The sequence below is a fragment of the Pseudochaenichthys georgianus genome, chromosome 17, assembly GCF_902827115.2.
Source record: "Pseudochaenichthys georgianus chromosome 17, fPseGeo1.2, whole genome shotgun sequence".
Lineage (NCBI taxonomy): Eukaryota > Metazoa > Chordata > Actinopteri > Perciformes > Channichthyidae > Pseudochaenichthys > Pseudochaenichthys georgianus.
The window spans coordinates 42,964,228-42,978,033 of record NC_047519.1 but is presented as its reverse complement, the minus strand read 5'-3'; the positions used below and the strand labels follow the sequence as shown (position 1 = coordinate 42,978,033).

The window sequence follows — 13,806 nt, the reverse complement described above, 5'->3', positions numbered from 1 at the left end:
AGGGTGTTTCGTCCTCCACACATCCACTAAGTCAGCCTCTCTCATCACCTGTGACAGTAAAAGGGACGACTGAGGATGCGGCTCCCGTCCTATTCTGTCTAAAGTGACATTAGTGCAAGCGTTCCAGTCCCCCCCCCAGTATCACACACTCCCCCTGTACACTAGTGTCCAACTCATCTTTTAATAACTGAAACACAGATACACGTGCAGGGCCCTGATTGGGTGCATAAACATTAATAAAAGTGAAAAAGAACTCTAACAGTTCCACCTTCACCATCAAGGCTCTACCTGCCACTCTCTCTGTGCTGGATACGATCTTAACATTTAGAGAGGGGGGGGGGGGGGAACAGCTACTCCAGCACTGAGGTCTGAGCCATGACTGAGTACATACTGACCCCCCCACCACATCCCCCAGTCCGTCTCATCCAGGCTATCACTGTGCGTTTCCTGCAGAAATATCACATCTAATTTTTTCTGATTAAAGACCTCCAACACTAAAGCTCTTTTCTGTGCACTTCTACCCCCGTTAATGTTTAAAGAAGCAACCCTTAACGCCTGCATCAGAGGAAGGAGATAGAGAAAGATAACAGACAGGTACACACAGCAGAGAGGAGACACCCAGTGTTGCATGATCATGTTGACATTATTTAGACCTTTTCAGTTTCCCCCCTTTTTTGCTTCCTTTCGGAACTTTTCTCATATTAGTGACATGCTTCCTGAGACGATAGCGTCTCTTTTCATCCAGCAGGTCTAACCCTACAACTTTCTGAAGAGTGCTCACCGTGTGAAGAAACTTGTTAGTGTCAGGGAAAAACTCTCTCACTTCCACTGCCTTGCCAAAGGACTCATCTAAAAAGACATTAATTTCTTCCAAAGAATATATCTCTGCGTTATGAGAGAGACTATCTGCAACTGAAACACAGTCAGAATCCCCCTCACCGTCTGTGTCCATCTCTGTCACCTCATTAATGTCTGCATCCTGTTGAAGCTCTGTTTGCCTCCCAGAGCCAGACGGCAGCTCCTGCTGCGTGCCAACAGCCTCCACCTGTCCCACAGCCCCGGTCCTCACCTGTCCCGCTACATCATCTCCCACCCGTTTACCTGTTTCCACATGTTCTCCTCTCACACTCACCACCTTCTCTACAATCCCCGTTTCATCTCTCCCGATATTCATCTCTACTTCATCCGCAGCCCCTGGGGCCCCGGCGGGTGCAACAGCAGCCCCCGCGACACCGGGCTCCGCGGCCGCCGACCCAGCGGCCCCGGCCGCCCCAGCGACTGGCTCGGCGGCCACGGGCTCGGCGGCCACGGGCTCCGCCGCCACGGGCTCCGCCGCCACGGGCTCGGCGGCCTCGGGCTCGGCGGCCTCGGGCTCGGCGGCCCCGGGCTCGGCCGCACCCGGCGGAGCGGCGTGCCGTCTCTGTGGACATGCAACACGTTTGTGACCCGACTCCCCGCACTCAAAACACTTTACGTTCCCTGAGCTCGCATAAACCATATAAAACCCCTCTTCGTGCCTCACCCGGAAAGACACATCCAGTGTCTGAGTGGGACAAGTCAGAAACATGAACACCTGTCTCCGTAGAGATTGGACATGTTTTAACTTTTCATCCTTACACCCCAGAGCAACAGTGCGGAGATTACTGGCAAACTTACCGAACCGCTTCAGCTCCCGTTCCAGCGCCTCATTCGGGATGAATGGAGGAACGCCAGACACAGTGATCCGCGTGGACGGTGTCGCCAACGGCGAAACTTGGATATATTCCTCGTTTACCATTAATCCGCTCTCAATAAGTTCGGTTACATATTTCTGGTCTTTCAAAAAGACCACGACCGCTTTGTTCATGCGGGAAGCATAGGAGATGTTTACATGGCCTACCTGCTCCCCCACAGCCAGCAGCACCTGCTCCACTGTGCTTGCGGCCTGAGCCACCAAACGCACTCCGTGTCTCAGAGACACCGGCGGCGCCCCAAAGGACGCCATCCCAGCCACGAGGCACGGAAAAACAAATTAACCGTACTTGGAAAGAGTACAAATATCCCCACGTAAGATCATACAGTGAAGGAAAACGATTGAAACAGAAACAAACGAACTAAAAGTGAAAATCCCTCTTCCCTCTTCAAAAACACACCTCCACCACAGAAGAAGAAGAAGAAGAAGAAGAAGAAGAAGTAGTACTTGGTGCGAAGTGGATATTAGTTTTCATTAAGTTACAAACAGCTATGTACCATCTTATATATCTTTTTTAGGTGGATTTAAACATGACATATATTTGAATGTTTTCAACTGAGCGTTAAACTCTAGGATATCATGCTACCAGGTGAGTACTACCTTCACATATGAGGAGCAGAAATACATAAATACGAGTACACTACGAATACTAATCAAACCCTTAGAACTGTCACCATGTGTCCAGGCTCTGGATATATCTGAGAGCTGGGATACGTTGATGAAGAACAGGATGATAGGAGACCTCCAAGTCCTCTTACCTGGTTCTGGTCTCAGTGTCTTCGTGAGTGGAGTGGCACATGGCGCTGAACTGGGACACGAAGAAGTCGTAGCGACGGTGGTACGACGGCGTGTCCTCCTCGATGTTGGCAAACTTCACAAACTGGAGGAAGAAGGAGGAATAATTCATTAGGGTTATTTCTCATCAGGACCTTGCAGAGTAAAAGAAGACGACTGGTGGCTGAGGTTTGTCCAGATCGAAGTGTTCATAAAACCGTCCACTTGTACGGTCCTTATAATGTCCATTAATTGTCAACAAAGCAATGTATTTCAATTTCATGTTATGATGAAGCCGCTTTCAGTGTCTTCGCGCCGAACATCTGGAGCACACTTCAGAAACGCTTGAGGTTTGCCGTCCTCGTCGTCTGTTAAATCGTGTTTTCAACCGTCTCATCTCGCGGGCATTTAAATATTAAATGCTTGTATATCTACACCTCTTAAATGCATGTCTGGGATCTGTTTTGTATATTTATGCTCACGAAAAGCGCTTTATAGATAGTCTAACATCTGCTTTGTAAATACACTGCCGTTGCCGTGACAGCCAGGTTTACAAACTATCCGTGAGCAAAAACAACATGGCACTATTTAAAGTGTGCAATATCATCCGTCTAAAATCTGTTTTGGTCAACACCAGAAGGGCATCTCTTACCTCTTACCAAAATGCAGATGTTCCCCCTAACATGTTAATGTGGTGCCAGAAAACAATATTTCTGTTCGTCTGAAATTGAGTGAGACGTCACGTTTTGGATGGACTCTGTATTTGCAGAAAGTCATTGCCTGAATCCACCTGCAATCATGTTCAACGTCCTCCAATCAGAGCATCGCGGCTGTGAAGCTTTTTGACTTGTCACCACGAGACCAAAACATTGAGTTAATCGACATGCAGAGCGTTTCCAGTGACTCAGACCAGAAGCATCCTCACACTCGTGCATGGGGATGGACTGGACGTGATGGTGATCATGATAGCAGCCACTAGACATCCCTCTTGTGTCCAGCCTGTAATTTCCTCCCTCGAAACAGGAGTGTCCTCACCATCAGCTGTTCTCCTCAAGGACCCATTATCTTTTGTACAGTTCTCCATCGGTGACCAGAACCCACCGCTCGACCTGGTCATTTCCTCCCATTTGTTACCCAACCTCTCCTGGGGAAATGGCTCGGATGGAGAGTGGTTTCCCCTCAGGTTCCCTCCTGGATCACACAGGAGGGAACCCAGGGGCGAGACATCACGGGCTGAACCTGGACATTATTCAGCAGTCAATCGTTTTCTGAATGAAACAAGCTGAAGAGATGTTTGTTCTACCACATGAAATCCGTCAGTAAATACCCCACTGGTTAATTTAAAAACTGCGGTTGCTAATAAGTGTCTAAATGAGATGACTAAACGTCATCACGCCCAACATTAGCCTCCTTTAGCTTAGCGGTGGTGACGTGAAGTCATGTGACCGTGCTGTAGTTCCTTTATAGCCCAACATTAGCCTCCTTTAGCTTAGCGGTGGTGACGTGAAGTCATGTGACCGTGCTGTAGTTCCTTTATAGCCCAACATTAGCCACCTTTAGCTTAGCGGTGGTGACGTGAAGTCATGTGACCGTGCTGTAGTTCCTTTATAGCCCAACATTAGCCACCTTTAGCTTAGCGGTGGTGACGTGAAGTCATGTGACCGTGCTGTAGTTCCTTTATAGCCCAACATTAGCTTTTTACTTCAGAAATCGTAAAAATTGTGTTGAGACAGAAGACTTCATATTGAAAAGCAAGGGTTTTTCTAGAAAGATAAAGTATGAGTACTGAGGCGCTGATCTTGTATATAAAATATATCAATTCTGGCGAAAACACAACACCCAAGAAGACAAGATGGCGCCGCGGACGTAGACAACAACATGGCGTCGGAGCTCCGTAAAAACAAAGCTGTCTCTGCCGTCTGACGCATATTTCTGGAGTAGACAGAAATATTGTTTTCTGGCATCACTTTAATAATAATAATAATAACAATAAATGACAGTTGTATAGCGCCTTTCAAGGGACCCAAGGCTGCTTTACATGGTGAACAAACAAACAAACAAATAACATTTTACAGGGAACATTTGCATTTTGGTATGAGGGCGCACGCAGACCGCAAGAGCAACAACATTTACATATCAATACAGGAAGTCAACGTGCTGCTGTAACAGGTTCATTCCCCAATGTGGGATCAATAAAGTATCTTAATCAACTAAAACACTATCATTGTTCAAATTGATTACTAATGCCATCCATATTTCCGGTTCCAGTTTCTAAGGATTTGCTGCTTTCGTTTCCCGTCATATGATTGTCAAGGTAACATCTCTGGGTGTTTAAACGTGTCCTCATTAAAGTGGGATGGTGGACATTGTCTTCTGGCGTCACTTTAACATTTTACGGGTAGTTAATTCTGTCTGCAGCCGAGGTTTCATTATGTAAATAAGAACGTTCAGAAAGCCTCGTGGCGAAGCACTCGAAAAGGAGAGGGTGATACAAACACCAGATCCGTTTGTTTTACTTCCCTCAGGCTATTTTTAAAGAGCTCGTTTAAAAAAGAAAAAGGGAACAACAAGGAGGCTTTAAAGAGTCCTGTGAAATTGGCTGGTTTTACTTACATGAACAGAGACATCCGCACGATGGTTCAGTGGATCATTTTACTTCGAATTATCTTTTCAAACATGGAGATGGAGTGAAATCGTCAAAACACTCGTGTCCTGTGGGGTAAATAGTAGCTGTACGATCTGTAGCTTCACATACGAGAGTCTACGAATCCTCAATATCGAAGAGTTCTTGAACCTGATATCTGCGTTTGATTGCTTTGCCAGGTTGTGCATCATCGGTGTGATTGCTGGACGGCTAGAAGTGTCTCAGTGGAAGAGACACTCATCCGTCACCCTCTCAGGGGACGAGAGATCTGTCCATCTGTTCAACCTCCTTCACATGTTCCGGATCAGACGGGGTTCACGGGCAGTGATTCAACGTCTGCCAGCTGACAGAGGCCTGTTGCGAACACGGACATGTTGAGGACCCCAAAGCTCTACGATAGAAATGTACAGTACGGGTCCCCAGCACATAGAAGCTGCCGGATGCTAACCTGCATATGTTGGGTGATTTGCACAATTAGCATAAGTTGCATTAATTAGCATATGCAGACGGTGGCTACGAAATGGCTTTGCTGATTTGGACCGTTTTGGGGTGTTTTTTGAGGTTATTGCGGATGTTGAATACACTTCTGACATACTTACGATTACAAATGGAGGTATTGAGAATTCAAAATCAGCCACTTTCTAGTTAGAACTGCCCACATTTTCCAAAACGGCCAAGGCATGTCTTAGCAATTCTCTGCAAATGATAGTTAATGCTAATAATGCAACTGTTGTGTGCCGATTTGGGACCCGTACTATACATTACTATCACAACACTTTGGGGTACTCAACATGCCGGGTTCACTTTGCTGGCAAGTATCAATCAATCAATCAATGTTTATTTATATAGCCCAATATCACAAATGTTACATTTGTCTCAGTGGACTTCACAGTGTGTACAGAATATCAGTATGACAATACGACACCCTCTGTCCTCAGACCCTCTGTCCTTAGACCCTCTGTCCTTAGACCCTCTGTCCTCAGACCCTCTGTCCTCAGACCCTCTGTCCTCAGACCCTCTGTCCTCAGACCCTCTGTCCTTAGACCCTCTGTCCTCAGACCCTCTGTCCTCAGACCCTCTGTCCTCAGACCCTCTGTCCTCAGACCCTCTGTCCTCAGACCCTCTGTCCTCAGACCCTCTGTCCTTAGACCCTCTGTCCTTAGACCCTCTGTCCTCAGACCCTCTGTCCTCAGACCCTCTGTCCTCAGACCCTCTGTCCTTAGACCCTCTGTCCTCAGACCCTCTGTCCTCAGACCCTCTGTCCTCAGACCCTCTGTCCTCAGACCCTCTGTCCTTAGACCCTCTGTCCTTAGACCCTCTGTCCTCAGACCCTCTGTCCTTAGACCCTCACATCGTACAAGGAAAAACTTCCGAAGTAGACCAACTACTGTAGAGTTAAAAGGAAATGAGATTACACACACATGTTTGTCCAACTTAATGCCAATAAAAGATTCTGAAATAGAATTTACCAATCAAGAGTAGTCTCCAGCCTGAAGCTACAGCTATACTTGTTGTTTCTTAGATTTCTACGTTTACGCCTACCGTCCACACTTCTTCTTCGTAGAAAACTACGAAATGTTGAGTAGCCTATGATAGAAATGTACAGTAAGGGTCCCCAGCACATAGAAACTTCCGGAAGCTAACCTGTATATGTTGGTTGATTTGCACAAGTTGCATTATTAGCATTATTAGCATACGTATGCAACCAATAGCTACACAATGGCCGTTTTGGACAATTTTGGCAGTTTCAACCAGAAAGTGGCCATATTTGTAGTTTTAGACTCAAAACTGCAATTTGTAATCTTAAGAATGTCAGAAGTTCTAAAGAATCCTATATATGCTGCGTTTATTTGTTTATATTAACCCTGCTCTTGTATTCTTTGTGTGAACATGTGACTATAAGACCCTCTACAGACTGCTGACACTGTTACCTTCATTTTAAGCATCTTCATTTGAGTATAACAGAAAGGTTTCCTCACCATTTCATACTTATGTGTTTAGTTTCTATCGGTTAAATCCCACCACACTTTACATTTCCATCATTAAACTTTGGGGTCCTCAACATTTCCATGTTCGCAACAGGCCTCTACGAGCTGGCTGACATTGAATCACTGCCCGTGAACTCCGTCTGATCCAGAAAATGTGAAGCAGGTTGAACAGACGGACAGATTTCTCTTTGGTCCGCAGGCTATAAATACCGTCCCCGGAGAGGGTGACTCAGTGTCTTCATGTGGACGGATGAGTGTCTCTTCCACTGAGACGCAGGGAGAAGAGACACTTCTGCCAATTCCCGGAGATAAAGTTAGCAGAGGCACACCAACACATGCCGGGTAAAAATAGAAGAAGCCGTTCTGTTCGGAAAAACTGAAAGATGGAGCTTGTTTCTAATGAAATGTCACCGTCAGATTGATTAGGAAACCTGTGTGTAATATTTACAGCATGATGTATCACCTCCACCCACAAGGTTCTCTGCTCGTCTGTTGGAGAAGTTAAATATCACAAAAGTTGAATCTGGAATCTCGCTCTTGTACATAATGTGGACTGCTAAGTCTGCATTATATTTATTAAAGAGGCCACGTTATCCTTTATTTATTTATTTCAATACAATTTATTTCAATATCTACTTAAAGGTCACCTATCAGGCTCTTTGTAGGCAATAGCAGAGCTCTCAGATATAAACAAATATATAAAAAACATGTTTATGAAATGTTTTGCTCAAAATACCAAACAGATCTAGCCACGCCTCATATCCCTCTATTTCACTTCCTGTTTCTAAAGTGCTGATTCGGGTATAAAGCTTTAAAGAGGAGGGGTCTGAGCTCATGCGGGACCCGGCAGCTACCGTCTAAACCAGTGTTTCTCAAACTTTTTCATACCAAGGACCACTTAACTCCACAAATATCCAAAAACACAATGTTTTTTACAAATCGCCTGAAAATGGTACAAACAAGTGGCCACATGTGTGATGAAGGTATTGTGCTGGGCTATATCATGCAATCGAAAGTGAAACGTAACCTCGCTCCATTGCGGAGATATTCCCGCGAGAGTGCGAAAAACTTAAATACATTTATTTATTTCAAATGTGAAATGTTACCAATATACTCACGGACCACTAGGGGGCGCGGACCACACTTTGAGGAGCGCTGGTCTAAACTAAATGCTGCCATGATGAAACGCCATATCATGGATTATCAAGGCTCTGAAACAGTCTGGAGCTCAAAGGCTTTCTCTCTCCCGGTTACACCACAAGGTGAGTTCCTTTCTACTTCCTGCTTCTTCACACACATGCTCTCCAGCACAGGTTAGCTCTGAGTGTTAGCATGCTAATGTAAACACCGACCAGATTACGTCCAAAACAGTCGGGCATTGTTTCTGATAGCAACGTTTCTGATTGGCCCGTGGGTCCACATTTCAGATGTTACGTCGTATCGGACGCAAATCTGGATCAGCTCCGTTGTTCCCCGTTTTTAGAGATTTGGGTACGGAGGAAAAGAGGGAGGGTTTATTTCCTGACGCTGCGTGAGTTCCCCGACACACCGGGGACGCACCGGGGGGACACACCGGGGACACATGGTGATGGAGAGAAGACATCACAAAGGGCATTTTGCATGATAGGTCCCCTTTAATAAAACTACATTATTGTAATGTCTTCTCTTCAATAACCGGGAACAGTTTGCACTACAGCTATTTTGAACAATTATAATGCATTCAAGCCAATGCCAAGGTGTGTCTGGAGTTAATTTGTATATCACGGAGTACTCAATGTATTCGTTATATTTGTCCTTTCTATTGTAAATACTTGCTGGTGGGTGTAACACATGTTTAACTTACAGCATCTAGCATATATCTATTGATTATTCAAACTAATCTGTTTGTCAATTTCTTTCATGACTTTTCAAAATAATGTTTTTTCTTTTCTTTTCATACTCTTCCGGAATACTGACTTAAATAAATTGGATTGAATAATTGTAATTTTGATACTTGAAGTACGTTTTGCTTCAGTAACATTTGCTATTTAAGATTTTTACTTTACAGGAAGTATTTTAAGAGCATAGTATTTCTACTTGTACTTCAGTTAGGGGTCTGAGTATTTCTTACAGTCGTTTACTATATACGTTTTTTCGTTTAACACGTCTTGTTTTATTAGTATACATGGCCTACAGATATAATGTGTTGAATATTGATTTGTTTACCCCCCTGAATGTATGTGTTGACACCCCTTGATCTCCTATCTGCTATATTATGTTTGTTTGAATAATTTTACTTTTGATACTTGAAGTGCATCATACTTCTACTTCAGTAACATTTCTATTTAACATTTAACATATTTTAAGACCATAGTATGTATACTTTTACTAAGACATGTCAGTAAAGAATCTGTCTTTACCGGTTACATTAGAATATTGCCGGTAAATGAGAGATGTTCCGCGCAGCCAAACCAAAATCAGCATAAAAACACCGATTCCCGTTCCTCACCGTCTCCTCTAAATACCACACATCAATAATGCAGAGCTTCACGTCTCCGTTTCCTGCTCGGATTAACCTCCAACAACAGCAAGGACGACAGGCATGGCGAGGGAAATAAAAACCTGGAGATAACCTTCAGAAGACGTGCGAGAAACAAAGAAATCGGCTGACATTTTGCCGCCGGGGCTTTGAGAGGCTAATGGTGATTTCACAGAGTTTGGAAAAGGTCCATTTCCACCGTCAGTTAAAGTTAAATTAGGTATTTAACCACCGACACACCGCTCTGGGCTGATGGGTGTGTGTGTGTGTGTGTGTGTGTGTGTGTGTGTGTGTGTGTGTGTGTGTGTGTGTGTGTGTGTGTGTTATGGCTTCATGCAACAATGCGCTACAACGTCCTTAACCTCTTCCATCAGGAGAAACGCGCTGCAGCTTCAGAAAGGATGCAGATATAAAAACACAAAGGTTCCACGTGAAGACAGGGGACACTAAAGAGTGACGCACATAGCTGGGGACACTAAAGAGTGACGCACACAGCTGGAGACACTAAAGAGTGACGCACACAGCTGGAGACCAGGGGACACTAAAGAGTGATGCACACAGCTGGAGACACTAAAGAGTGACGCACACAGCTGGAGACCAGGGGACACTAAAGAGTGACGCACACAGCTGGGGACACTAAAGAGTGACGCACACAGCTGGAGACACTACACAGGCGAAGTCTTATCGCAGGCGAGGTCTTATCGCAGGCGAGGTCTTATCGCAGGGCGAGGTCTTATAGCGGGCGAGGTCTTATCGCAGGCGAGGTCTTATAGCAGACGGGGTCTTATAGCGGGCGAGGTCTTATCGCAGGCGAGGTCTTATAGCAGGCGAGGTCTTATAGCGGGCGAGGTCTTATAGCGGGCGAGGTCTTATAGCGGGCGAGGTCTTATCGCAGGCGAGGTCTTATAGCAGACGAGGTCTTATAGCAGACGGGGTCTTATAGCGGGCGAGGTCTTATCGCAGGCGAGGTCTTATAGCGGGCGAGGTCTTATAGCGGGCGAGGTCTTATAGCGGGCGAGGTCTTATAGCGGGCGAGGTCTTATCGCAGGCGAGGTCTTATAGCAGACGAGGTCTTATAGCAGACGGGGTCTTATAGCGGACGAGGTCTTATAGCGGGCGAGGTCTTATAGCGGACGGGGTCTTATAGCGGACGAGGTCTTATAGCGGGCGAGGTCTTATAGCGGGCGAGGTCTTATAGCGGGCGAGGTCTTATAGCGGACGGGGTCTTATAGCGGACGAGGTCTTATAGCGGGCGAGGTCTTATAGCGGGCGAGGTCTTATAGCGGGCGAGGTCTTATAGCGGGCGAGGTCTTATAGCAGGCGAGGTCTTATAGCAGACGGGGTCTTATAGCGGGCGAGGTCTTATCGCAGGCGAGGTCTTATAGCAGACGGGGTCTTATAGCAGACGAGGTCTTATAGCAGGCGAGGTCTTATCGCAGGCGAGGTCTTATAGCAGACGGGGTCTTATAGCAGGCGAGGTCTTATAGCAGACGAGGTCTTATAGCGGGCGGGGTCTTATAGCAGACGAGGTCTTATAGCAGGCGAGGTCTTATAGCAGACGGGGTCTTATAGCAGACGGGGTCTTATAGCAGACGAGGTCTTATAGCGGGCGGGGTCTTATAGCAGACGAGGTCTTATAGCAGGCGAGGTCTTATAGCAGACGGGGTCTTATAGCGGACGGGGTCTTATAGCGGACGAGGTCTTATAGCAGACGAGGTCTTATAGCGGGCGGGGTCTTATAGCAGACGAGGTCTTATAGCAGGCGAGGTCTTATAGCGGACGGGGTCTTATAGCGGACGGGGTCTTATAGCGGACGAGGTCTTATAGCGGGCGAGGTCTTATAGCGGGCGAGGTCTTATAGCGGGCGAGGTCTTATAGCGGGCGAGGTCTTATAGCAGACGAGGTCTTATAGCAGGCGAGGTCTTATAGCAGACGGGGTCTTATAGCGGGCGAGGTCTTATCGCAGGCGAGGTCTTATAGCAGACGAGGTCTTATAGCAGGCGAGGTCTTATCGCAGGCGAGGTCTTATAGCAGACGGGGTCTTATAGCAGGCGAGGTCTTATAGCAGACGAGGTCTTATAGCGGGCGGGGTCTTATAGCAGACGAGGTCTTATAGCAGGCGAGGTCTTATAGCAGACGGGGTCTTATAGCAGACGGGGTCTTATAGCAGGCGAGGTCTTATAGCAGGCGGGGTCTTATAGCAGACGAGGTCTTATAGCAGGCGAGGTCTTATAGCAGACGAGGTCTTATAGCAGGCGAGGTCTTATAGCAGACGGGGTCTTATAGCAGGCGGGGTCTTATAGCAGACGGGGTCTTATAGCAGACGAGGTCTTATAGCAGACGAGGTCTTATAGCAGACGGGGTCTTATAGCAGGCGGGGTCTTATAGCAGACGAGGTCTTATAGCAGGCGAGGTCTTATAGCAGACGGGGTCTTATAGCAGGCGAGGTCTTATAGCAGACGGGGTCTTATAGCAGACGAGGTCTTGTAGCAGACGGGGTCTTATAGCAGACGAGGTCTTATAGCAGACGGGGTCTTATAGCGGACGAGGTCTTATAGCGGACGAGGTCTTATAGCGGACGGGGTCTTATAGCAGACGAGGTCTTATAGCAGACGGGGTCTTATAGCAGACGGGGTCTTATAGCGGGCGAGGTCTTATAGCAGACGAGGTCTTATAGCGGGCGAGGTCTTATAGCGGGCGAGGTCTTATAGCGGGCGAGGTCTTATAGCAGACGGGGTCTTATAGCGGGCGGGGTCTTATAGCAGACGAGGTCTTATAGCAGACGAGGTCTTATAGCAGACGAGGTCTTATAGCAGGCGAGGTCTTATAGCAGACGGGGTCTTATAGCAGGCGAGGTCTTATAGCAGGCGGGGTCTTATAGCGGACGGGGTCTTATAGCAGACGGGGTCTTATAGCGGACGGGGTCTTATAGCAGACGAGGTCTTATAGCAGACGGGGTCTTATAGCAGGCGGGGTCTTATAGCGGACGGGGTCTTATAGCGGACGGGGTCTTATAGCAGACGGGGTCTTATAGCGGACGGGGGTCTTATAGCAGACGAGGTCTTATAGCGGGCGAGGTCTTATAGCGGGCGAGGTCTTATAGCAGACGAGGTCTTATAGCAGACGGGGTCTTATAGCGGACGGGGGTCTTATAGCAGACGAGGTCTTATAGCAGACGAGGTCTTATAGCGGGCGAGGTCTTATAGCGGGCGAGGTCTTATAGCAGGCGAGGTCTTATAGCAGACGAGGTCTTATCGCGGGCGAGGTCTTATAGCGGGCGAGGTTTTATAGCAGACGAGGTCTTATAGCAGACGAGGTCTTATAGCGGGCGAGGTCTTATAGCGGACGGGGTCTTATAGCGGACGGGGTCTTATAGCAGACGGGGTCTTATAGCGGACGGGGGTCTTATAGCAGACGAGGTCTTATAGCGGGCGAGGTCTTATAGCGGGCGAGGTCTTATAGCAGACGAGGTCTTATAGCAGACGAGGTCTTATAGCGGGCGAGGTCTTATAGCGGGCGAGGTCTTATAGCAGGCGAGGTCTTATAGCAGACGAGGTCTTATAGCGGGCGAGGTCTTATAGCGGGCGAGGTCTTATAGCAGGACGAGGTCTTATAGCAGACGAGGTCTTATAGCGGACGAGGTCTTATAGCGGGCGAGGTCTTATAGCGGGCGAGGTCTTATAGCAGACGAGGTCTTATAGCAGACGAGGTCTTATAGCAGACGAGGTCTTATAGCAGACGAGGTCTTATAGCGGGCGAGGTCTTATAGCGGGCGAGGTCTTATAGCAGACGAGGTCTTATAGCAGACGAGGTCTTATCGCGGGCGAGGTCTTATCGCGGGCGAGGTCTTATAGCGGGCGAGGTCTTATCGCGGGCGAGGTCTTATAGCGGGCGAGGTCTTATAGCGGGCGAGGTCTTATAGCGGGCGAGGTCTTATAGCAGACGAGGTCTTATAGCAGACGAGGTCTTATAGCAGACGAGGTCTTATAGCAGACGAGGTCTTATAGCAGACGAGGTCTTATAGCAGACGAGGTCTTATAGCGGACGAGGTCTTATAGCGGGCGAGGTCTTATCGCGGGCGAGGTCTTATCGCGGGCGAGGTCTTATAGCGGGCGAGGTCTTATAGCGGGCGAGGTCTTATAGCGGGCGA

General features: G+C 47.4%; 1 protein-coding gene across 1 annotated transcript in view; it reads right to left on the bottom strand.

The window, feature by feature from the left end:
- efr3a (EFR3 homolog A (S. cerevisiae)) overlaps window positions 1-13,806 on the bottom strand; it is a gene marked incomplete at its 3' end in the record, with an annotated part of 130,557 nt that overhangs the window by 56,813 nt on the left and 59,938 nt on the right. Inside the window, exon 6 of the mRNA XM_034104938.1 lies at window positions 2,491-2,612. Within this exon, the coding sequence (XP_033960829.1) occupies window positions 2,491-2,612 (122 nt within the window). The remainder of the gene's footprint in view (window positions 1-2,490; window positions 2,613-13,806) is intronic.